Source organism: Manacus candei, unplaced genomic scaffold (assembly GCF_025592945.1).
Source record: "Manacus candei isolate 608988 ecotype Guabito, Panama unplaced genomic scaffold, ASM2559294v1 h1tg000041l, whole genome shotgun sequence".
NCBI lineage: Eukaryota > Metazoa > Chordata > Aves > Passeriformes > Pipridae > Manacus > Manacus candei.
Window position 1 is genome coordinate 467,114 of NW_026138089.1, and position 25,930 is coordinate 493,043.

At 36.4% G+C, this 25,930-nt stretch overlaps 1 protein-coding gene across 4 annotated transcripts in view; it reads left to right on the forward strand.

The window, feature by feature from the left end:
• Positions 1 to 25,930, forward strand: part of LOC127474395 (dystrophin-like) — a 589,003-nt gene that overhangs the window by 464,428 nt on the left and 98,645 nt on the right. For all 4 annotated transcript variants that reach the window (XM_051795060.1, XM_051795058.1, XM_051795057.1 and 1 more), the window contains exon 20: positions 11,058 to 11,118. In XM_051795060.1, the coding sequence (XP_051651020.1) occupies positions 11,058 to 11,118 (61 nt within the window). The remainder of the gene's footprint in view (positions 1 to 11,057; positions 11,119 to 25,930) is intronic.

The window sequence follows — 25,930 nt, forward strand, 5'->3', positions numbered from 1 at the left end:
ATTTGTGTGATGGTTATGTCCTAGACCCATTCTGCCTTATTACTGATAAACTAGATCAATCTAAAAGTTGCTCAGTGTTATGATAATCACCTTTTTCAGCCCACCCACTATTAGTGAGACACTGAGATGTTATTCTTCTTTGTAACTTATTAGAGCCAGCAAAGCGTGGAAATCATTCTGGACACTTCTCACCACTTGAGAATCACTTTAGGAAAAGGAAGCAGGTGAAAATGTGTTGAATTTGGAAATAGTCAAATCACTGAGAAAAATGGACATGTGTGTTTGTTTGTTTGCTTGTTCTCTCTCCTTAGTTGTGTGTGCAAATACATATTCTTACCCATGCTTGCAAAAGTTAGGTATTTGAAGCTCTGAAAATATCTACAGAATCTTTCACAAGTATAAGTATTCAGTCACTGAAACTGCCATATCAGTTTCATCTTTCATAAGCACCAAATTCCAAAAGCCTCCAGTTCCTCAGTATCATGTAGTATTACTATGCCTGAGGAAAATATCATGCTTTGACGTGCTTTTTTTGTGTACTACCTCTGCTGCATCCCTACACGGATGGAAGCACATCTCTTGGAGAGATAGCACTGCAGGAGAGGGAGAACCACAGTCTTTGCCCTCTAGCACTAGTCTTTTTTCTGTTGCTGTACTTTTGGGGTTGAACAAGGCCAACCTAAGGGTTGCCAAACAGAACTGGGCAGGTCAAATGAGGGTGAATTTAATGGCTTGTAAATGAGCTTTCAGTACATGGCTAACAGAGTCCAAGTTGATCAGTCTAGCTGTAGCAACAGCAGTGAAGAGATGAATCATAGAAACTTTTCTGGGTTTATTTTATAAGCTCAACTCAGAGCATTTTTATCTAAGGAGCTGAGATACACATAAGATCAATGCAAGCTATAATCAGTAAGGAAAATAAGCAATCTATTGGCTGATGCATACCTAGTTTATATGCAAGTTATAATCATTTCATCCTCTAACTCAACATCAACTTTCCCTCTACCATACATGCTTGCTCACCTTAAGGTGCAAGTGATAATCTTCAGCTCCCAACTGTGTTTATATCCCTATACAAAAAATGGTCCATTTAGAGTTGATATACCATTAAATAGTTCTGCAAAAAGGGTGGTACTGCAGTCAAGTTCACATAAAATCAGTGACTGTATTACATTTCTCTCCTGTCTGAAAGAAATAAATATGAGCTGCTAATCTGTGGTAATTTTTCCATGTGTTTGCTATTATTTTATACATAGAAATTATAGCATCATCTGTCTGTTTCTGCTTGGTTTAAGCAGAAGCTGCACAGGGCTGTTGAAAACCTAGCACAAAAATAATGGGGAAGTGATGCAGGGACCTCATATTTGTCATGCTCTGTGCAGGCAAGGAATCAAGTGGTAGTCCCTGCTTTTAAGCATTTGGAGGCTGTTCTAAGGGCTATTCTTAGAGCTGTTTCCAAAAGAGATTGGAAAGAAAGTGTGAACTAGAGAGATAAGGAGTGGAAAAGGGGGAAAAAAGTCTCCTCCTTTATAATATTTTTACTTTAGGGACAATTTTTCTCCATTGCCTTTTCATGCAGTTCAATGTTCTTTTTCCACTCTTTCATCTTCCAAATAACCAGGTGACAGTGTTTATCTGTGCTGTTGCACAGGATAATTCAAATGTCTCCTGGTTGTGAGTTAAAAAGATAGTGACAAAGGAAAGGTGTGCACTAGTGTCTCTGTCCACCAAGGCTGTGGTGTGCCCTCAAGTATATGAGGCAAAAGTGGCCCTTACTTTTAAAAACGGCCCCTACTTTTCTGCTAGCGCATGAACTTGCCTCTTTCCATGCATTCTGCATTTTTTACTGGGCTCTGTCACCTCAGTTTTTGATCTTCTGATCAGTTCTTCATGCTTCCCCATACTCATTTCACTCTGCCTGTCTCTACAGTCCCAGCTCCTCCTCAATTCATTCCTTACCAAGGACAGAAGCTCCCAGCATTCACAACAATAGTTGTTAAGATATATCTGATAAAGTTACTACATGTGCAAGACATTATATCATGAATTCTTGAAGTGAGTTTGTTTGTTTTGAAGGACTTGCTGTTTAATTAGAATTTTCTAAATCAGGGTGTAAAAAAATAGCAAAAATGAGATCTTTCTATTAAAGAGAAACTTGTAAATATTTAGCAAAGTAATTAAAAAAATCTGTGATCCTTTCACGGATGATGGTGCTTAATTTGGGAATTATATGCAGTAATTGAGGTGTGAAAAAAAGTATCTGCAAATTTCAAACATAATGCCAGCTCCAGAGTTCTCAGTGACTCCTCTGGAATAATTTTACTATTTTGACTTCACCTTTATTTTTCTCTGTGATTCTGCCTCTTACATAGAATGGGATTCATTGTCTCTTGTTGGAGGACTCACCTATATTTGTCACAATGGTTATTACTTTTTCTTGAGATGCAATAAATGAGAGGTAGGATTGATGTCAAAATTGGTTTTAATATCATTTGCTGTGCTCTCCAGCCTCCTATCAATCCTGGTTTTAATGGCATAGTTCATTCATGTGCACTGCTTATGATTGCTGAAAAATAGAAGGTATTACATCTTTTAAAAACATGAGCAAACCTTGTAATTTACTGTGCAGCCTCAGTATGAGCCATCTGTTAGTAAGTATAGCATGTCAATGAAGTGACTGCGTGAAATAGTGCTCAAGATATAACCAGCAATTACTTATGACTGAGAGTGGAAGATTCCAGGCATTACTTGTGATTTCCAAGCTCAGAGAACATGGACTTTTGTTGGTGTGGAATAACCTGAAAATATGAGGAACAGAAAGAACATTTAGGTTTGCAAGGCTAACAGGTGGATATACCTCTACCGAACATTTTGGGATTTGCATTTCCAAGGCTATGAGCTTTTGCTGCCTGCATCCACCAGCACCAAACTGTTCAATCCACACACCTAACTATGTGCTAGGACCTGTATTCTAACTGTAGATACCTAACAATGCCTTTCAGTTTTGGACTTGTAAGCAAGAACAGCGCTGACTTCAACACGAAACAAGGCAGCCACAGCAGCTTTCATTCAGAAACAGAAAGGTGACTAACGCTGGGGCCAACAGTTTGTATTGCAAGATCATGATCAGAGTGCATCTGCTGCATTTTGTGTGACACAATCGTTGCTTAAAAATAAAATATATGGTCATGGGAGTGGGCTCTGTAAGCTAGGTCTCTCTCAGGATAAGCTCAGAGCTGTAAAGTTCAGATCGGGCTTTTTTTTCTTCTTTCTGTGCCTTTGTGTTTTCCTTCAGTTATTTAGGCCACTCTCCTGAGAAACTGGAGGTGTAGGTCTGAATTCCTTCAAGCTGGAAGAGAAGTCAAGTACTTACATCTCCCACCTTCTGTGTGAGTGATTAGATTATTATGCAAAGCAAAGATTAGGGAAGCTCTTTCTTGCACAGATGTCTTTGAAAGGGCAAGTCCTGCTAATTAAGACATCTGACTCTGAAAATGACAGGGCTCTATGACTTAAGACACTTCACCCATCCATCTGATAGATTATTTTTCAGTGCTAGCAACTGTGTCTTTCTCTCTTATTTCTTATTGCATACATTATGTCATATTGTCTTTCAGATAACACTTTTGACAAGCAAACATTGAAGATTATGTCCATTCATCCATGTCTTTGGATAAATAATTTAATAATTTTAGATATGACATCTAATGTTTTGAATAGAAAATATTACCAGGTAGTAGAATAAAGATAGAGGATAAGTGGTCACTAAAAAAACAGCCTAACTGTGAGAACTCTCTGAAAGAAGAGGGATTTTATTATTGAATTTAAATATGGTCATATTAGCTAGAGGAGCCTGATTGTTAGAAAACTTTTGTGTAAATGCAAAATGACTACATGTGCTTCTGAAAAAGGAAAAACTATTAAAGTACCAACAAAAAATTCGCTTCACAGGTCTTGCCGTTGTTATTATCATGGTGAATTTCTACCACCACTGGGCACCAATTCAACCTCAAGAATTTGAGATGAATAAATCAGATTTAAAGTTAGGAAGAAATTTCTTCAATCCATTTCTTCCTTATTTACAGTATCATGACCATAGCTACAATTTTTGGTAGTGCTAGCCTTGACCTGACAGCTAAAGGTTTTTAGAGTAATTAAACATTGATATATTTTGAAAGAATATCTTTATGCTTACTTTTGGAATAAAATTAGTAGAATTAATATCACAGTGAAAGTATGTCATGAAGTCACATGATCACCATATTTTCTTGTGAGCCTTAATTTTTTCATTATGTATTATTCTCAGGAAAACCACAGAGAATCTCTCCATAAATTTTAATAATTTTTTAAATTCACAATGAAATAAGATTTATGGAATTCTAGCTTTATATTTATATTTTTCTCTTTCCTGCATTATTGTGCTAAGTGACCCTTTCTACTATAATACGTTGGATACAAACTTCTGAACAAAATTATAAAGTCAGTTTTCAAATGATGGTGTTCTCCCCCTCTCTTCACCCAGAAGCAAGCAATTTTTCCTTGTAACTAATGTCTAGTGTTTGTGGAAAAAAAAAGGCTTTCAACAAAAATATCTTAGAATGGTAGTTAAAAGTTATTTTTAACTCTTGGTTTTCATTTGTCATCGATTTAAAAATGCTGTGTGGTATTTATTTTAATGCAGAGAGGGTTTTCTGGGAGGGAGTGATTAGGAAAAATGCTATCTTATTTTTTTTATGGCAGCCTAATTAATTTCTTTAATTTATCCTTGGTTAGCAGGATATCCTTTATTCTGCAATGCTAAATAATTTGCAAGTAATCAAATATTATTTTTTAATCTTAATGAGTATAAGACTCAAAAGATGGTTTATTGCCTATTATAGTTTTGTCCACTCTCTGAATTAGTATGTTGCTAAGACAGATTTTTCCCCAAAATATTTTATACTCTTTTTGGAGTGATATTGGACCTGTGAATCTAAATGAAAACTACTTCATTTTTTCACACTGCCGGGTTTAACTCTGGTGAATTTAAGGATATGCCCATGGTTTCATGAGTTGTATGTTCTGTGCAGTTTAGGACATTACTTTTTCCTCAGGCTCCAGGACTGGAATACAATAGGCATATTCTATATATGTATACTAAAAAATTTCTGTTATATCTTGCTATTAAGACATGGAATATTTACCAAATATTTATTTTTCTATTAGTCTAATTTAATTAAGTCTAATTTGATCAATCAGCTTTAGAGATCTCATTTTTAAGAGCATAAGAGTGTAACAGAAGCTAGCAATATGAAGTACCTGTAACTTGGGGTATGTGGATCATTGTAGACTCTATCATTTTACTGTATTTCATGTAGTATTCTGTTACTAACATCTACTAAACAAGTAGATGTTTGTATTTTTACCATTTTACAGTACTGTGACATTTAAGAGAAGGAGCATTAGATGGATTGTATATTTCCTGTTAAAAGTGACATTTGGAAACTTCTGGAAACACTGTTCATGATTAAGGGTGTTCATTATTTAGATTTTATTGTATGATGTTGACCCTATACTGCAGGTTATAAATCTGATGTTGGCCATAAAGATTCCAGCAGGAAATGCAAGATGGAAGGGCCTCTTTTATAATACTTGTAAAATGACTGTTGTAATTGACCCTGATCATGTGCTCAGCTCTTTAATGCTAATAATCCTTTCTTCAAATTGGTTAGAAGTGCTCTAAAAATGGTGTGTTCAGTAAATGTCTGCATGTGTGTTACAGCAACAGATGATGCTGCTGGCATTCCAGGGAAGTAGTGAGTGTTTACTTGCCTTAAGAACAGCAGAATCCAAGCTGAGAAGGGGCCCAAAATGCCCATGAATCCATCCCCATGTGCAGTGAGGAGCAGAGTAGACTCCATGCTGTGTAGTCCTTATGAAAGGCAGGTTTTGACTGATGTTTCTGCCTCTGACATCAGTTTCTCAGCTCTGTGGTGCAATCTTAGACCTCAGTGCTACACAAGACAGTCTGATTGTTCATCAGTCTCACCTAGTTCAATAATAGATGCACATAATTTAGAAATCAATTCTCTATAAATCTGGGGTAAAAAATAAAAAATCTTTTAGAGGTGTATACTGACATTTGTTGCAAAGGATCTTGAAGAACTTGTAGATTATGCAAACACTACTATTGTGCCATTGTCACGCAGGCATACGTTCTGGAGATGGCATCCTGCCAGTGTGTATCATAAACTGATTATGTTGGGGAAACATTGCTTTAGCATGTTCTCTAAGGAGGAGAAGCATGAGCTCCTTACAGTCTGTGAAGAACAGTAGTTTTTAATTTATAATGGTGTAATTTGAAAATAATTGAAATATAGTACTCAATGCATCTTCTTTGAAAAGTTAAGGTAGCTTACTGATGTGAACTTCTGATTCTTGGGGAATCAGAGTCTTTCCAGATGCAAAGATAGTCTTATCATTTCTTTCTCCCTTCCTGCCTTTATCTGAAGTCACCAACTCCTTACCTTGCTGTAGTGAAATATATTGGTATCAAAACAAACTTTATGTGAATAAATAATTTCCTATCTCTATGTTTGTATTAAGATATTAATGATGATGATGCTAGGTGGAACAATGTAAGTCATGCAGGTAGAGTTTCTAGGCTGAATAATTCTAGAGAATTCTTATCTTTAAAATGTGAAATATAATTAAGCACCTTGCTGAGTTACAGCTACTGTGGCCACCAAGCAGGGTAATGTGAATGTAAAAATGAGTTTAGCTTTAACTACTATGACGCTGAAAGGCACATATAATAAATATAATAAATTTGTACCAAAGCAAAAAATAATTGAGAGATTGTTTGTAACTGTGTATGGGCACTATGCACTGCTTCTTTGTGGTTTCTGTCCTAAACCCCACAGTGACAAATAAGAGTCAAAAGATTTTTCTTTGTATTTAGAACTGACAATGTACACTCATGCATGACCAGAATTGTGTGCTGACTGTGTAAATAAGGATTACTGAGAGTAACAGTTAAATGTGGACATACTAAATTTACTCTTTGAATAACTGAAGGAGAAATAGTTTACTATCGGTAAACATACATGTATTTTTCATTATGTTTGTAGTGCTAAAGTGAAATATTTATAAGATTATTTTTTTTGTAGTATCAACACAGGAAAAAATTATACTATCATCCTCTTTAATATTTCATTCAGATCCCTGCATAGATTAAAATATTACTGAAGTTCAGAGAGCCAGCATGCCACTGTTTCATTATACATTCTGCAAACAAGTAAGGATATAGGTTTACCGTCAGGAACTGTGTTCATGGGCAAAACAAGTCTCAGCTGTTAGCACATGTACAGAATGAAAAACTCCAAAATGAAATAAATAACCATTTAAATGTATACATATGCAAATAAAATATAGGGAAATTTAAATTCACTCTTAAAATGCCCTATATTTTGTTGTAGTATTTAATTTCAGTCAACAGCATTGAAAGTAGCTCAGTGTATGGTAATGGGTTCTTACACTGTGCAAGCTCAAACAGTAAAACACTTGAATTACTCTTAGCAAACAGGAAATATCTGCTTCTTAAGTGCTGTAGCACACAGGGTTACTAGAGCATCATACAGCCTTTGCTAGCAAGACTTTTTAGATTGACTACTAAAATGGTCTTAACCATTTACCTGTACTAACTTCATAATGGATAGTAAACCTGTATTGATAACCAAAGATAAGAAACAGCAGTTCTCAGCTTCTGAGCTTCTGCCAAAAATGAAATGATTATTCTCTATGTGTAGCTGTAAAAAGTACTGCATATTTTGTCAACTCAAATTTATGCAAGGTTAGAATCATCCAGAAGACCAAAAGTGTATTATAGACAGCTTCACAGCAATCTCTTGAAGGAACACTAAATCCAATTATGCAGAACATCACAGAATTGTTTGTTATTCCTATAGCACTTAGCTCTCATGAAAGCAAAAGTATTTGTTCCCCTTCTAATGGATCAAGAACACTATCGTATGTGAGATTCTGTGATAATAAGTTATGACGGGAAAGCTCTTACCCAGACTAATTCAGAAGCAACAGAAGTACATCTTCTGAAAAACACACAGCAATCTATTCTGTCCTTCAGATATTGAAGTCAAAACAAATCTTAAAGGAAGAGAACTGTTGCTTGGTAGTATTCCCATTGGGAATATTAAAGATTGGGAGAGAAATATATAAGAAGGTCAATTCTTAGTTAATACTGGAGGGTATTTTATTTTCCAAAATGGTAATTTACTGTAATCTCATTCAAATTATTCCTCAGATAATACCAATCCCTATGGGTAAGAAACCTTACAATTGTCACTGAGTAAGCATTTGAAAACTATTCGATGGACCACATATTAGCACACAGGTTAGCATTACTGAATAAAAACATGCAAAGAAATCACCTAGTAATTGATAGCGTAAAATGAAATTGTAATCTGTCTCTAATTCCTTGGCTTTTGTTTCCTAGTGCCATCTAGATGATGGAGAATATTGGATCAGTACCCAAAATTGCATTTACAGCAGTTTATGAACAAATACAGCAGTAGAAAGAATAATTAAGCATCATGTTTAAGAATTTTGTATGAACCTGAAAAGAGGGTTGAATGTAGGACATATTCCCTTACTTTAAGGTATTTAACATCAAGACATAATATAATATTCTATTTTTCATAATTTTTGAATTCCTATAAATGGCATAACAGATTGTATCTTTACATCATTTGAGGCTATAGCAGTACACAGAAACCGAGCAGCTGCAGCTCAATGGACAGCAGCCTTGGCCTTCACAGCTCCTCAGTGTGCAGTCTGTGAACATTGAACAAAATGGCAGTGCCTGGTCTAAGAAGGAATATTTGATCATGTATAAATTAAGTGTATATTTGAGTGTTTGTATTTTAAAATGGATACAGCTATGCTCTTGCCTTTATGGGTCATGCTGCAGACTTCAATGGCAGGGCAGTGAGCTAGTTTTCCAGGAGATCTAACACCATAATTAAAATTCTATCTCTTACACACTTTGAGAGTTACTGGTTCTCATGGTTCATACCTTTGAAATTTAATTTTACTTTTTTTAAGGATGCAAATCTGTGTAAATATAAATAATAGGAAAGCAATGACACTCAGCTTAGCTACAGGTGGCTGGTTGGAAGTTGAAGACAGCAGGACCTGCAGAGATGCTGAGGTAGATTTTTCAGAACTCCTTGACCACCAGTAATCTGAAACAATATTATCACATTTATGGAGGGAGACTTTTCACAAGTGATAGGACAAAGGGGAATGACCTTAAGCTGAAGGAGGCTAGATATTAGGAAGAAATTCTTTACTGTAAGAATGGTGAGGCACTGGAAGGTTGTCCAGAGAGGTTGTGGACTCCCCATCCCTGAAGGTGTTCAAGATCAGGCTGGATCAGGCTAGTGAAAGGTTCCCAGCCCATGGTGGAGAGGTCAGAACTAGATGATCTTTAGGGTCCCATTCAACCCAAACCATTCTATGATTCTATTTCTTCCAAACATATTCCTTCCTTTCCCTAGCTTCTTAGCATTGTCCTAAACATATGTGAAACCCATTCACTCTCTTCCCAGCCTGTACCCTGTTCCCAGCAGCTCTTCCTTCTCTTCTGACCATCTAGAATGGCACCAGTTTCCCTGCTGCTCTCTGATTTGTCTCCCCTCTGTGGAATCCTCAGCCTCCCTCCAGCCCTTCTTCACAATTCATGTGAATGCAGCTCTAAAAAAATAGCAAGATTTCCCTATACAGCCATTTTTCTAAGCATGTTTCATCTCTTTCCTCCAGCTCTTGTTGCCCACACTCAAATATGTGGGCGAGGGAGGGGCACTATACTTCATTCTGCAGACTGACTTCTGCGAATCTAGGACAAAATATATGAAATATGTATATAGGAAATTATTATTTGTGTGGATGGTGATTTGTTGACTGTTAAAGTACCTGCAGTTTGGGAGTGGTGTTTTTAAAGTATCTATTTTGAATAAGAGAGGGAAAGAAAATAGACCCAAATGGTCAAGCAGCTGAATACTAGTTGTCTTGGTAACAATTACTTTCCTATGTGAACAGTAGGGGTCACTAAAAAGAAGGGTTACACTGGGTGAAACATACAGGCTTTTTTTTCCTCCACTACATCACTTTTCATATGTTTTCTGTTTTAATCATTATATTAAAGAAAATTCTTGTTTTACTGCTTTTGACAGACAAAAAACTCCTAATAAAAAAACCACCTCTTGATTATGGCCTAATCTATAAATTATCTCTGCCTCTAATAAAACCTCTAATGAAAAATACTTTACAATTGTTTTGCCACAATGAGATTTATAAAACCTTTGCTACAAAATATTTTCACTATGCTGTAAGTTGATGTTGACATTTAACACTGTGATAGACAAGAGTGAGTAATGTAATTTCCTCTCTATTTGTTGTGATCACACTGTCATTTTTTTTTCCATTATTTGCTGTTATTGGAAGGCAATAAGCACAATTAGTAATGTGGAGAAATAAAAATAAAAGTGTTTACCAATTAGAACAAGTCAACAAGAGAATAAACAAAATACTTAGATGGTCTCTCAGTGTAACTTGTAAACAAGTGCATAATTCTGTTCTTATAAAGATGGAAAGTGCTGACCACACAAGGAAAGAAATAGAAGAAATCCCAGTCAAACACATTAGCAGGAGGAGCGCTATAAAAGAACATACCAGAAGGAGAGGTTGCTTCCTCTGCCTCGTATCTGTTCTGAAAGCTTAACTCTCAAGGAGGTTTTTTTATATTTATCTTTGCAGCTGAATGAGTTCAGTTTCTCTCAGATTAGGACAGAAATTTCTGAACAGTAGGTTAATCCTTCCTGTCTTCATGGGCAACTGAGCAAACAGACCTGTATCAACGTGGCCGAGTATAAAACTGTAATTCTAGAGATTAACGTTGTCTTTCCTGTTTGACCTCCATGTTTCTCTCCTAGGTATGTTTCTATGTATGAATGTATGTGTGCAGTTATTTATTTATTTGTATGTTTGTTTGTTGTTAACAGCTTCTGTCCAAGGCCCCTGGGAGAGGGCAATCTCACCAAACAAAGTGCCGTATTATATCAAGTGAGTATAAATAGTAATTCATTCCAGCTATTTACATTTCTTATTTAAGAGGATATTTAGTAATTTTCTCAGATTATTGTGAACTGCTCCTATAGTGCCTAAATGGGAAGGAGGAAGGAGTAAAGCATGCTACACATTTCATAGAAGTGTCCTAGTTATTTAGAAACACTGTAGGATGCATTGATTTGTAAGTTGTTTGGGTTTATGCTACTGTAAATCACCTGCAAATGAAGTAAAGCTTCAGGGTATCTGGATTATAGTTTAATTTGTGCCATTGCCCACTGAACAGTATGTATGGCAGGTTTTGCAAAATGTGATACACTAGGAGTTTTTTTAACCTAGCAATGCACGTACTCAATACTAAGAATTGCTTTAGGGACAGTACTTGGTAAAGTCCATAGCTGGGGAATGACATGGGAAATTAGTCCCTACAGACTAATCTTTTATAGTTTTGTTCCTAAATTAAATTAGTTTGCTTTAAGAGATGTGCCTGCACAAAAAATGAATAGAAATTTTTTTAAAAATCAACAACACGGAAACACCTGCTTCTTGTGCCCTAAACAGATTCACCACACAAAAACAACAACAAAGATGTTTTAATATATTTCTTTCTTTTCTTTTGAGTTCTTTACCTGTAATATGCCTTGAACTACTTATATAACTTCTGAAGGAAAGAGGTGATGCAATACCTGCTATAAAGATGGCAATGCAGGTAACAGAAACATGGGTATTGTTTAATACACATTTTTACCTGATTCCTCCTTATATTCCCTAGACATTTTTCCAACTCAGCTAGTGTCACTGAAGCCATCTGGTTGCAGTTAGTTGCAATGGCAATTCAGTTGCAACTTTCACAACAGGGTGAACTTCTACAGCAGCTTTAGAACAAGCATTTGAGTTATGCATGAAGGCAACTGAGTCTGTAGTGCAGTTCAGAGGTACAGCAGTACCTGCCTGGTTAACCCTTGCGTTAAATTTGTAATTTTTTGGATGTTTGCATTTGGCTATGAATAATGAAACAGTCACAAGGAAGCTGGAAAGCTCAATCAGGAAGGAGAGGCAATCTACCAGAGACATGCTGGAAAGCAAGTTGATGGTCTGGCACGTAGGAGTCAGTTTATGGCACTAATATGAAAGAAAAGATCCCCCTTTACTCTTTCTCATGGCATGACTTGACGTTATGGGGGGAAGTTCCTTGTCAATTCTTAATGTTGGCGCAAGATGCATTTCATGCCTTGCTTCCCACCTCTCTTGGTGCTACTCACATCCAGCAGCCAAGGGTGACTGTTGACTGTGCAAAAATAGTCAGTGCTGGTCTTGCTTACTCCTTAATACTTTTTAGTCTTCTATACTAGGTCATTTACAAATTCCAAAGAATATATTTATTTTATTTTGTTCACCTTAGAAAATATTTTAATAGCCATAACAGTTGTAGCATTAAGTCATGCATCTTGATTTAGGATCCTGCCAACTATGCTAGTTTGTCACAAATCGGTGGTTGAGATTGCTTAAAGAATCACTGTCAGAGATATTAACAAAAGTGAGTTTATAAAAGCATAGCTTAATAAAGTTCACTGGCAAGGTTCACTCTGTTACATCCTACAGGGATGAAACATAAAAAGGAAAATCGAGTTCAAATCTATTTCAAATGATTTACATATAGACCAAAGATGCCAAAGGGTGAGGGAAACCCTCCTGTTGGGTCACGAGTTTGGGAGAAGACTCTCTTGTTTTCTAAACTCCTGATGGAGCTTAGCTGTGGCTAGGCCCAGTCTTAGTCTCAGACTTGGACCATGGTGTATGTTTAAAGGAATTAACTACATGGATTTCATTAGTATTGGTTTAGCATGCTATCAGCCACTTATTGAGGATCTATTGTAAATAAGGGTCTCTCCACCTTGGTAAGGAAGGATTTCTTGGTGTCAGGTAAGGAATCTCAATCCTTGAGAGGGGTCACAGCTCAAGGGGACAGTCACTGGTGTGCAGTCCAGTTGTAATTTAGAGAAAATTTGAGCTGGAGTCATCCAAAGATCGGTTGTTTATAGAAAGGTCTCTGCCTCAAGGAACAACCTTGAGAGTTGTCCCAGTGCAAAGGGAGATCACCACCATGCAGCCACGCTGCCTTGCAGGGAGAGCTCAGAGGAGGCTCCCTTAGGTTTTCAAAGTTCTGGGATAAAGAAGTTGACTCATAGTCAAATTTAATATAGTTGGAAGGGTATGCATGAGGCTCCGTGTACCCACAACTTTCTTTGTTCTTTGATAAATGAGTCTTGGAAAAGCCACCTGCTATTCACACATTAATGATACAATCCATGTTTCAAGCTCATGTGCATCGATGCTCACTGGGTCACTCTGCCCTTTTGTTGGTTCCCTAGAGGAATTCTTGGCCTGGCTGCAGCTCAGACCCTTATTTCCTTTGAAGCCTGTACCAAACTATTGCTAGTTTGGTTAAGGGGTCAAGTGCATCTGTCATATGTTACTAGTTTAACGTAAGTTTAAATTTAGCCACATCCTTTATAGAAAAACTTACTGTTCTTGGGATGCAAAACAAAGCAGTTAAATTTTCATGAGTCTTAGTGAGCTGTTACATCTATTGCCTTCTCCAGCTGTCCTCAGTCATTTTTCTTTACATTCTTTCTCATCACTCATATTTCGTATTTACAAACAACTGTTTTACAAACTGTTTTCTATTCCATTTTGTCTTTTAAAAGCAGCATATTCTTTCTCTAATCTTTGACCTATTACTTTTCTACCAGTTGTTAATTCTCTAAAAGAACTTCACAAAGGCTAAGCTGCAGAGTATTGGTCTTAGCCTCCTTCATTAACCAGATTTGCTACACATTTTACTGTCTTCCATTTTATCTGCTTTTCCCTTGATGCTTAACTGTTTTCTCTCATCACTTTCACATTTGCAATGACATTGCACCCAGTAATCCATAAATCAGACAGTGCTTAGTGCTAAATCTTCAGCAGTGATGTTTATTTATGGCTAGGTATCTTCAAGACTTGTGATTTTCCTGGTTAAAATTTCATTTGTATACAGCTGATTAATCTGTAGCAACTAGTTGCCTCTAAACCTATCACTTCAATAATTCCTTCTTGAGCTTATTCACACCAGTTGGTTGGGGTTTCTTTCAAATTGGATTGGTGTAGGCATCATTGCCATGGAAAATATAATTATAGTCGGTGTACAACCTGTTTCAGTTGTTCCCAGCCCCTGCCATTTGGTAGTTTCTTGGCCTAGTGTCAGCCTCACGAAAACTGCCTTTTAATGGCCTTTGCAGCATTCTGGTGGATTTCCTTCCACCCTTTCATGTGCTTCCCTTCTTATGGAGATAATAAGCTAGGCCAGAATTTCAGCCCCACCCTTCTCTTCCCCAGCAAACTGAGGAAATCTAATTTTTGTGTTCCAGGACAGCAGAAGTATCCTGGCTTCCCAAGCAGCAAGTGGACATTGCTGCCTGGGCACTGAGCACTTGCCCAGACCACAAGGTGTTACTGAGTTAAAAAACCCTGTTTTGCCTCTGAGATAAAACATGTAAAATTGCTCAAAAATAATATTTTATCCAACCAATTTTTTTTTTTATCTCTTCTTCCTTGGTATATTCCCTGTGTCTAGTACAGAATTTATAGGTTTTATTAGATTACAAAAGGAGAAGACTATAAAAGAAAATAGTTTTCAGTTTAATCTGTCCTGTTCTTTGAAGACCTTAATCCTACTCTTACTGTAGTGCAACCCAGAAAATGGGAAGGCGGAAGCAGGCACAGACATGTCTGCACTCTCTAACAATGTTTTAGGTATTCATTAAAATTTCTAAATTTAACTTTTAGAAGACAAAACAGGTAATTACTCTACCTTAGGAATCTGAAAAGCAGATGGAAAAAATGCACACCTCAAAGATTACTGAATATGCGTGAAAAGATTAAAAAAAAAGTCTCAAATTCGAAAAAAGACAGATACTAAAGGCAGAGAGGCTGCAGATTTTAACATTGTAATTCAAGTTAGATCACATTTTAGCAGAACTCCCCCCCCATGATGAAAGGGATCTCACAAGTGCATGCATGCACACGCATATTCTTATCTTCCAATCGAACAGGTGGAGAAGCTGCTTCAAAGCAGTGACAGATAACAAAATGAAATGTCTGCTTTCCATTTTGCAATACCAACAGAAGTGTCTGGTCCTGCTGTATAACCCCATCCCTCAGCAGTGCCTGTGCTCCTATGGCACGAGGGGATGTTAAGCATCTGTCCTGTGAACCATATTTGCATCTCTTTTGTGTGTGGCTTATACTGTGCTCTGCAAACTTGTCCATTACTCCATGCTAGGAGGTCTCTGTTTCCTTGGATTAAGGAGGAGGAGTTGGATGGAAGTCTGCAACATACTTTCTCTCTAAAAAATAAAATTCTGTAGTCCTGCCACCGCAATGTGTTGAAACTTCGTAGGTGTGACTTCTGTATTTGTACTATCTTTGACATTATTCTCTCTCCGTGTATCTGACTTGCCAGTTAATAGTGTCTGTCTTCTTACCCTCTTGCTGTGCCCATTCTTTTGAAGGATTTAAAATGCTTCTGCAAAAATACAGTAGTCTTTCATCTCAGCGCTTCCCACAAAGGAAGCGTTCCAAGTTATTTCCCAGCCAAGCTTATTTTCTTATACAGATTATAGCAGTTCACTGAACTTTGTCCTGCTGAGGACAAAGCTGGATTCTCAGGAGCAGAGCTTTGACTCCTTGAGAAGATCCATGTGAGTCTATCCATATAAATTAGCTATGCAGTGAGCTAACTCCAAGGAGAGTGCATCTCCACTTGCTTACTCTCTTCCACATTGTCGTTTCCTATGAGAATATTTGACTTGAACTTAATGTATCAGCTTGTGATATATATTTTTGCTAGTTTTAGATCCTGCAGTCTTTCCCTACTTCACAATGGAGATCCAGCAGGCCAGTTTCTATAAACATTCTTCTTTGTTCTCTTAATTTTTATTCTCTCTTTTAATTGTTGTTTAACCATGCAGAATTTCAACATACACACAAAAAAAAAGAAAGCTAAGAGCCCTGAGCTTTCATTGTAAAAGCAAACAGATCAAAGCCATGATTCTTTTACTTTTGTTCAACTTAGAGACAGGATAAATGAATGTATCTGAATTAAATTCTGCCAAGATAAAATAAAGCTAAGAGATGCTGTTCTGGGAAAATCACTTGGGTTAATTGTTTCTTCTGCAGAATGTAGATAAGTACAAGACACAAAAGAAAGTAGGAAATATCTGTCAGACAGAGCAGAGAGAGATGTGGAGAACCATAAATAAATAATGTATGATTATGTATATGTAGTGAGTGAAGCTGTGAACAACCATATGTATGAACAACCATGTGTTAACCTATCTACCAAGTACCAAAAAGGTATTATTTTGGCTTCTTAAAAGCATAGCTATTATGATTTTTTCCTGTCTTTCAGTTCTGAACTCTCCATAGGAAAATTGAAACTATTGTGAAGGAAAGAAAAAGTATAATACTTTTCAGTCTGCCTTTATGTGATGTAAATTTTAATGCTGCCTAGCATCAAAACCTAAATGATATTTCTTGGAGGTTTGTCCAAGTGCAGAGTTTTTCTTTATGATTTGTAGGGTTGTGAAGCCTTGGTTCCAAAACTTGTCACAAAAATTTAAACTCACAGTGTAAATAAATTAGAAATCTTGAGCCTTTAACTACCTTTAAAATGAAAGCAGAGGGTATAAACAGATGTGTTCCTGCTGATTGAGCAAGAGCACTCAAGGAAGATACTGTAGGTCTGCTCTTTGTTACCATCTGTCAGCAGGGACTTACTGCCCTCACATGAGAAGTAACTGAAGGGGATTTAATTTGTTTTTAAATGAACTGTAAGTACTCAGCAGCAGTTTTAGCATATCCTGGCTTGTGTGGGAACTGGGGGCAGGGCTGTAGCCTCTTGTTATGGGCAGTAACTGAGGGAAGCCATGTGCTTTCCCACCATAGCAGGTGTAACGTTGTGGAGGGCAGAGAGCAGCTTCCTCAGGTGCTTACACAACACTTGGTCCTCTTGATATGACACTGCTCATAGTTAAGTGGAGAGTAAATCTCTTAAGCTTTGTTGTCAAATTCATTCAGTAGAAATGTTCACGAAGAGTATACAGTGCTAAGCATTACAGAGGGGTTAAGCAGTGCAAGGGTAATTTTTGTGCAGGTTAAATCTCTTAAAATGTGTTATGCAGGTAATGAGCTGGGGAAGAGAATTTTAGATGGAATCTGCCTTTCCTGTTTTCCAAATTAAAGGGGACATATCAACATTTTGAATCTACTCAATCCAGCTGCTCATTGTTTTCCAGCTCTGGGAGTAGGAAAGTAATAAATGAACTATTTTTCTAGGCAATAGTGTGAAAAAGTAAATTTTTGATACTGTACAAGGAGTTCATGTATTTGTAGTGTAATAGAACATAATTACATAACCTTAAGTAATTTACTTTTATTGTAGATGAAGTTGTATTTGTTGTAAGCTGAATGTGATTTTTGCTTGAATTTGACTTTTTACTTCATTTCTATCAGCTTCATTTTACTCTAGTTGTTAAATGTAGCCCAACTGGATTTAACAACTGAAGTAAATGAATAAAAAATTAACATAGGCAATATAATTTTTACAAAGTTGAGTGACATCTATACAATATGGTCTTATTTTATAGAGTATATGCCAAATCTTCCATTAAAAAGTAGATTTTACAGCTGCTCCTGATAGCTAAAATTTATTGCTATCGACTCAAAGCCCATGTTTTAAACATTGTGTGCTTAATGAGCAGGATTCAAAAATAGGAATTATGTTTGATTTCCACTGGAATGCTTTGAACTTGAAAAGATTAGACACATTAAGGAAAAAAATAGAAAGATTTGCCTGTCAGACTTTTCTTTTTTTAAAGATCAATTACATACTTAATTTAGATGACAGACAAAGAGGAGACAGCTTCTGACAACTGTCCAATGTAATCTTTAAGGAAATGGGGAACAATATCTCGGATTTTTTTTTACATATTCTTGTTATACCAAGAAGTCTCATACTTTCTTTGTTTCCTCCAAAGACTGACAGCTTCTCCAAAGCAGCACTTACCACATCCATTGTCTGCATTGCCCTTGGTTCTGTGTCCCTTCTGATGCAGTTCCACAAATAGACAAACTATTTCCCCATTCCACTCAAGAAAAATTCCATCCATATAATAAGAGTCAGCATTAAATTGATCCCTCTTCACCTACTGTGCCTTTTTTTTGTCTTCTTTATGATCTTGTCAGTCTAAAATGTGGCAGGAGTATAATTAATAATTGTGTGTTAAGAAATGTTTCAATACCAATGAGAAAAGAAGCAGGTATGAACAAGCAGGATTTACATTTCCAGCTCTATTTGCTATGGAGGCACAGGCTTTGGAGGATGTAAATGCTCTGTATTGGCATCTAGGGCAATGCAACAATCGAGAGAAGACTGAGAGTTCAATAATCAGACATACCAGCTGGGCTATTCCTGTTTCCCTAAGTGCCCTGTCTGTCAGAGCAAGGTCAGGTGTTTTCTTGATTGACTTTTTTCCCCAAATGAGCTCATGGAGGATGCTGACTTGCTCTTGAACCTATCCTTTCTCTGACCTTCTAAGATCCCAGTTCTACAGACTGCAATAAGTTCCTATTAGTCAGAATATTCCCCACCTGTCTTGGCACACTTCTTGTCATGAGAGATTTGTTTAGTCTTTACTTATTGAACCATGACTATGAAGTATTTGGCCCATTTTTCTCCTAATGGGATCTGTTTCAATTTTTTTTGTTCTTCTTGTCACGTAATAGCTGAAACCAGTTCTGTGTTGCATATCAGTCTTTAGACCTTCAATCCTGAGAATTAGTTTGGGTATATATTACACTTAGGAGCTATAGATTCTAAGGGACACATAAAATGAGTTAGTTGAGAACTGTTTAAATGTCAATAAGATTGCATTTAGATTTAAGTGAAGATTCTAATGGCTAGGTTAAGAATTATCAAATCATCTATATTCATTTTTCTTACTTCTTATTTTCTGTTTAAAAAGTTTAGTTCTACGAGATAAATTACAATTTCAAATATGATCTATAGGTTTGGCAGCCTCTTGCATGCTACTTATTTGATTTGAATTTCAAGTATTCATGAGATAAACTTTTATATTAGGAAATCCCTGGCTAGATAATTTCAGAAAAACCAACCATAAAAAGTGCATCACATCTCTGAATGAATTGCTTTTCTTACAAGTAGCTTTGATAAGACAAGCATTCATGTTTTTTTCCATGGCAATTGAGCTCAGGAAATGAGATTACAGTACAACACAACAGTCATTATCAAATAGCACCCTCTATATAACCAGCCTAGCAGGGTCACTGTGTCTGCAGTGGAGCCTTCAGGGGAGAGTAGTAAGCAAAGGTCAAACTTTGCTACTCAACACCCACCCAGTTTGTGTGTCTTGATCTTCCCTCCTCTTTTTCAGTAGGACCAAAATTTGTTGGCATAAATACCCTACGTAGGTTTTAAGTTGGAGGCTGGTGGGAGGCACAAACTTGCTTAATAGAGCAGGAAATCACTAAGAAGGAAGGTTGCTGTAAATATGTGCAAAGTTGTTGGTATGAATTTTATTCTTATGTACTTCACACTTTATAATGTGAATTTACACACTATTATGTTAATGAAATTTAGTGGGCTGTTGATGTGAGGGGGATTAACATTAACATTTCCATTCAGTAGGTAAAAGTTTTTAGAGAAATCTAAATACTTAAAACCATGATAATTCAGTCACATTCAGGTATTTTATATTTATCTCAATATCTGCTAGGAAAGTTTTTACTATTCTAACATTTAAGTATAAAAATGCTGCTTTAGATATCTGGCTATTAAATAGCCCAGATTGCCTTTTGAATTTTATTAGGTACTTGTCTCCTGGTTTTCTTTTTCAAGATGCTTTTTCTGTCACTGCTGCAGAACTACAGGAGTAGAGGAGCAAAGATACATTTCTCTGTGCTTCAATTTTAAGAAACTTAACTCCATTTTTTTGCTTAAAAGCTGTATTATTGGAGAAAATGTTGTAAAACATAATACTTCAGGTTTATGGCACCCTTCATGAAGCATACTAAGAAAAATTGTTAGAGAGAAATGTTACAGGCATGGAATTAAAATGTGAAGAGCTAGCTAGAAAATTACTCTGCTTGACGTGGAATAGATGACTTAATACAAACATTTCAATTATATTACCAACATAAAACACCATGATAAGATTTTAATCATAGCCCAGAGCATTTCTGGACGGGATATGAGTGTCATACTTTGATTATAATTAGGAGACACTTTTGCAGCAGGAAATATCCCATAAGCATCTCAAATAGGTGGGACTTTAAGGGTATATAGTTGTACAAATTTATTGGGTTTGTTCCAGTATTTTAGTGGTTATGACCTGAAAATATGGAATAAAGAAATATGATAAAGACAAATAAAAAGTAATTAAATTTCAATTGAATAAAACCACTGAAATAGTAAAGTAAGTTTTGTTTCCAAGTAGTATTTTCCAATCCACCATTCTGGAGGGTCTATAAGCAAAGCGATATACATTACAACATTGTAAAGAATGTGACAAAAAGCTAACAGATTCTGCTGTGTGCTGAAACACAGAAAAGCTGCACCTTCATTAGAAAATCAGGAGCTGCATGTGTCCTCCTAGATCAGTAATTTTTATCTACTCTTTCATCTTCAGTTTAACTCTGCTTAATTGCATTCAGCTTTAGGACTTCATCAATGGCAACGCTGGTAGCTGCCCTCACCTACACACCTTTTACAAAACATAGAAAAAAGTTAAAGGCATTGCAAATGTGACCAGATGCAAAAACAGCAGCTGCAGTAAAGAGGATACAGCCATAGAGGAGACTGTAGATGTCCCTAAGTAAACCAGTGGATAATTTAGTTTTAGATATAAACACAGAGAGAATAACAATATGAAGTAAACTCATAGGTAAATCTTCCCTCAATCGAAAGTTCATTTGAAGGTTTAAAAATACAAATTTGGTTGAAATCTTAAGGTTAAAAAATGTGTTATATGCACATATATGTATTCTTGTTACTGCTGAGACTAGCTTTTCCCAAACAGTTAAGGAACAATTTGAAAAATATTTAAAACAAAATTCCCATCAGTGAGGCATTTTTTTAACCATGTTTGCTGAGAACCCCTGGGTAAAAAAATCATGTACTGAATTTGATAAATATGATTAAACACCTAAACTTAGAGAAGTTCTAAAGTAAGCAAGCCTACATTTATTATAGTTCTTCTTACATCTTGATTACAGTGTTGCATGTCATTAACTTGCATTTAGTTCTGTGCTTAAAAGCATCCTCTACTTCCATGTTTTCACCAGCTCCAGTCATACCGCAGTTGCCAGTTTTACTGAGCAGATTTTCTTAGTAAATTAGTTCTAATGTGAAATATTTTTGTGTATATTAATCAGCTGTTAGCTACAGCAGTCATGTTCAATTACTTTTCTGCTGCGTTTTGCTGATTCTTGACTATAAAAATGTAGTCAATGAATATTAAAAGTTTGCTTTCACAACAGTGTTGATATTTGGTGTTTTCTTTTGTAAGACAATGCTAGTTCAAGTTCATTAAAAAATCATTCTGAATATATGCAGTTTAAAATGTAAAACTAATCTCTGTAGCTGAACTATCATTCAGAGTTATTCACCAACCCATACAAATAGGGCTTTGGATTTTCTTTAAATATAAACCTCACAATTATAGTTTCAGTAGGTATAGAAAGCATGCATTTGTATTTAAGAAATTACTGCATGTTTCATATTGCCTTTGTGAAGCACAAAAGAAAAGCTGGCTCCAAGTGACAGCCATATTCTATACTTTCAGAGATGACTGAAAAGCACGTTAAACAGCTATGTATTTTATTGGATTTAAATTACGTAATTTTCTAGAAGTATGCCTAAACTAAACTTATACCTGAATAATCTTCATTTTCAATGTGTTTGGTGTTTTTGGTGGGTTTTTCTGTGAACACTATTTAGAAATTAGCCAAAAGAAAAAAAAACGGAGGAGGACTTCTCCACCAATGACAATCACAGACCATATGGTCTGTCCATGTCAAAGGAAAGCATGTTCATCAAGCTGCTGCTGTACTACTGTGCAGCAATAGGAACTCAAGGCAAAGTGCTTGTCACAGTGAGAGAAATATTATTTAAAACCATTATTTGTTTAAAGGAGAAAAATTTCATTTGAAACTAATTTCGTTGAGGTCATAGCAAGTTTCTTGGCCAGTTACAGATAGTGTACTTCAAAACAAGTAATTGGAAGAATGACAGTTGGACATGAAGTAGCTGGATGTTAGAGAACAAGTCTATTTGCTTAAATTCTTCAGCCCCCTAGACATTAGGAGCATAACAAAATTTGTTTAGGACTTAAGATTTCTAGTGATAAACCTTTTAGGTTTATCTGCTACTTCTTTCCTTACATGGGAGTCTTTCTTCAGGACTGCCCTTTTTAAAACAAAACAAATTTCTCCTCTGACACTGTTCAATATCCAGAACATTGCCCTTCTTTTTCTTGGAATTTGTGTCTGTTTCTAGTCCATGTTTTTTTTTCCTGCCCAGTCATTTCATTTCTAGCTTCTGTTCTGTGTTCTCCCTAAAACAGCTCTTAATAAGGTAACTAACAGTTTCCTGCTGTCCAATTCCAAGAATCTTTTCAGAGTTCACATTCTTCTAGGTCATTCCACCACTTTCAACAAACCATCTTGCTGCTGTCCTTTCTTGTCTTCCCTTGGCTTGTTGTCAGGCTTTGCCTTGTAATAATTTACTGCTCACTTATTCTGCATCTTCCCCTTGCTTTCTAATGCTCCCTTTGCAGGGCTCGTCCTCTCCCTGGAAACACTCTTCCTCCAGCCCATTATCCTCTTTATTCTAGTTTCTCTTAGCACTGCTGTTAGTCTTCAGTCCCTGGGCATATCCTGCTAGAAACCCCAGCACCACTCCTTTCAGAGTTTTGTTTAGTTTAGTTATGCTGATGACTTCTAAACTTGTTAATTACAGTTTTCTCTCCTGTTTATAGCACTACCCATTAGATGGTTATTAAATCCCAAGCTCAAAAAGACCAAAACAGATGTTTTCTTCTGTTAACAGTTTCTCTGTTGACATTTCAATTATTTTACACAATGTTTTGCTGCCTCTCTTAGTTATCCTACATGCACTTTATGCCTACTTACACATTTAGTGTTGCTTGTCCTTAAGATAATTTATCTCCTTTTCCTACACCAAACAAGTACTTTCTGATTCCTGCCTGAAATAGTCATCTTCTTCTGAGAGATTTTTACTTGGTACTCAGTCACTATGATTAGATAGAACTAATCTCGTTCAGTCTCAGCCATTGCTGGCTCATTAAGAGATGCTGTGTTCACTGTATTAACAATACACAATAACAATAGTTATGTGAAAGTTACATGAATTGTAACAGCTCAGAGTGTTTTGTTGCATGAATTATGAAATATGTGAGAAGAATTTAGAAATTGTTTGCAACACTATTGCTCTCTCCATCACTTAATTCCAGATTACAGTTTGGAGCATGATTATTGCTTGGTTACTTACCACTGTATTAGCCTTACTGTTCCTCTGCACAAAAGGCAGATACTTTTTACATTCCACCCATTCCCATGGATTAACAGAGTTTTAAGGAACAACAGAAATAGTCCTTTCTTATCCAGGTGTCTCACCTGTCTTGAAGAAGACTGAGGTGATCTAGATCCAGCAGAAGTTCCCACAACAGCAGGCTCCATTAACTTAAATCACCTCGAATTCTTTGTCCATCAGTGTTTGCAGGGGCTGACATTGTCAGAAATATCACTTTCTTACCTGGGGAGCCTGGGCACAAAACCGTAAAAAGCTAAGTGTCTTAGTAATGATGTTTAGTAACAGTTTTCTGTGAGACAGCTCTCTCAGATTATTTTATCTATGTTAGATTAATTCCATAAATTCTAAACATTTGTATATAGGGAAGTTACCTAACTTGGTTTACAACTGTCAGTTTTTTAACACATATCAGCTTCATATTTGTTAATTGCTATTTGCTTCTGACTCCCTCTGAATTCCACCTAGCTGCTAAAGTTTTTCCTACTATGGAAGAGAACCTCTCTTGTCCCTTTTTGTTCTGAGATAATATACCATAGGACAAGGTACTGCAGAAATGTGAATTAATCCTGAGTCTACTGACTCTTGAAAGCAACAAGCTGCCTCAAGGCTGTTCACCACACCAGGTACAGCTGCATTCAGCAGTAGCACATGAGCATATTGGTGTTCTCTGTAAAAATTATAGTCACATTTTCAACATAAAGCCCTTCTCTGAACACCCCTATATGAAGAGCAGGTGCTCACTGAAGAAGGTCTTTGATTAGAATGATGTTCACTGGTCATCTAGTTACTTCTGCACATAACAAACAGCAAGGGGAAAATGAGTTCTCAGTTGAATCACTGGCAGAAAAACTTACACTTAAAAGCAGACTCAGTAAACACAACCATTTTCAGTCAAATCTATTTTTTGCACAGTTTTGTACAATACCATGAAATTCCAGCCGTCCTGAGTGCAGAGCTGTATGCAAGTACAGAGGCTTGCACAATAGCCAACAATTCAAGGGCAAAATTGGCCAGTGCTGTTTTAAAACAGCACTAAAGCATACCAATAGACTGAGAGTGGAGTTCCTGCTGGTGCTGCTGGAAGAAAGTTTGACCAATCATTAAACCACAGTCTATCATGAATGAGAATTTAGGAAAATGTTTTAGCAGCTATTCATCCTCACGCTAGTCCCCATTTCCAGCAATCTCACATTGAACCAGTGACGTAGCATAAAGATAAATCAAGTTCTTAAACCAACTCAGCTCTTCACAAGAGAAGGCAAGTTTCCTTTCTGTTAATGAAGCATGTGACACAATGGATCTCAACTCTAAATTAGATTCTCTAAGTGGTGCTACAATGGAGATATTTAATAATAACAATTAGTCCATATAATGTACTCTCAGCAGCTGCCTATGATGCTTTTCATTGCAGTATTCTTTCCTCACTGCAGTCAGTACTACTGAAATGCCATTAGCAACATAGCACCTACTTTATATGCTCAGACGTTTCTCCAAAATTAGAAATGGTAGTTGCAAGGTTTTTCCTTTCTCATGAAAGATGTATGCTCATGATTTGCAAGGGCTTGGTGCATTACAAAAGATATTACCACTACTATCTATGCAAGTTTTTTTTAAACATCATCTACTTGCCTCAGCACTTGCCAATTAACCAGTCACAGCAATACCCCACCAACTTAAACCAGAACCATATCCCAGCACCCACTCAATTTATTGTCCTCAATTTGTACTTTTAAATTCTTCGAAAACACAAACTCTGTTTTCCAAATCCTACCTGCTTTTCTGAGCAGGTGTTTCTCTGAAAAATATTTTACTTTTACTGGCAGCATTGGCACTTGCATTTCCCTGTTCCTGGAATCGGTGCTCCTTCAGCATGGCTCAGTCACAGTTCTAAGCTCTGCTGTACCTTTTCTATTACTGTCAGAAACTTCTTTATTCCACCTTGGTATTAAAAGAAGAGCCTGCTTTCAACTTTGAGTCAAGCTACGGTCGTATTATTCTAAAGCTTCCTTTTGAAAAAAAAAATTAGAACAAAGTCCCTATCAGAGGTAATTAATTTTGACAGTGTGGGCTTTGTAGCAATTCACAAACCTGTACTTTGTGCATCAGCATTCCTTATTATTCTAATTAAAGTGGAAC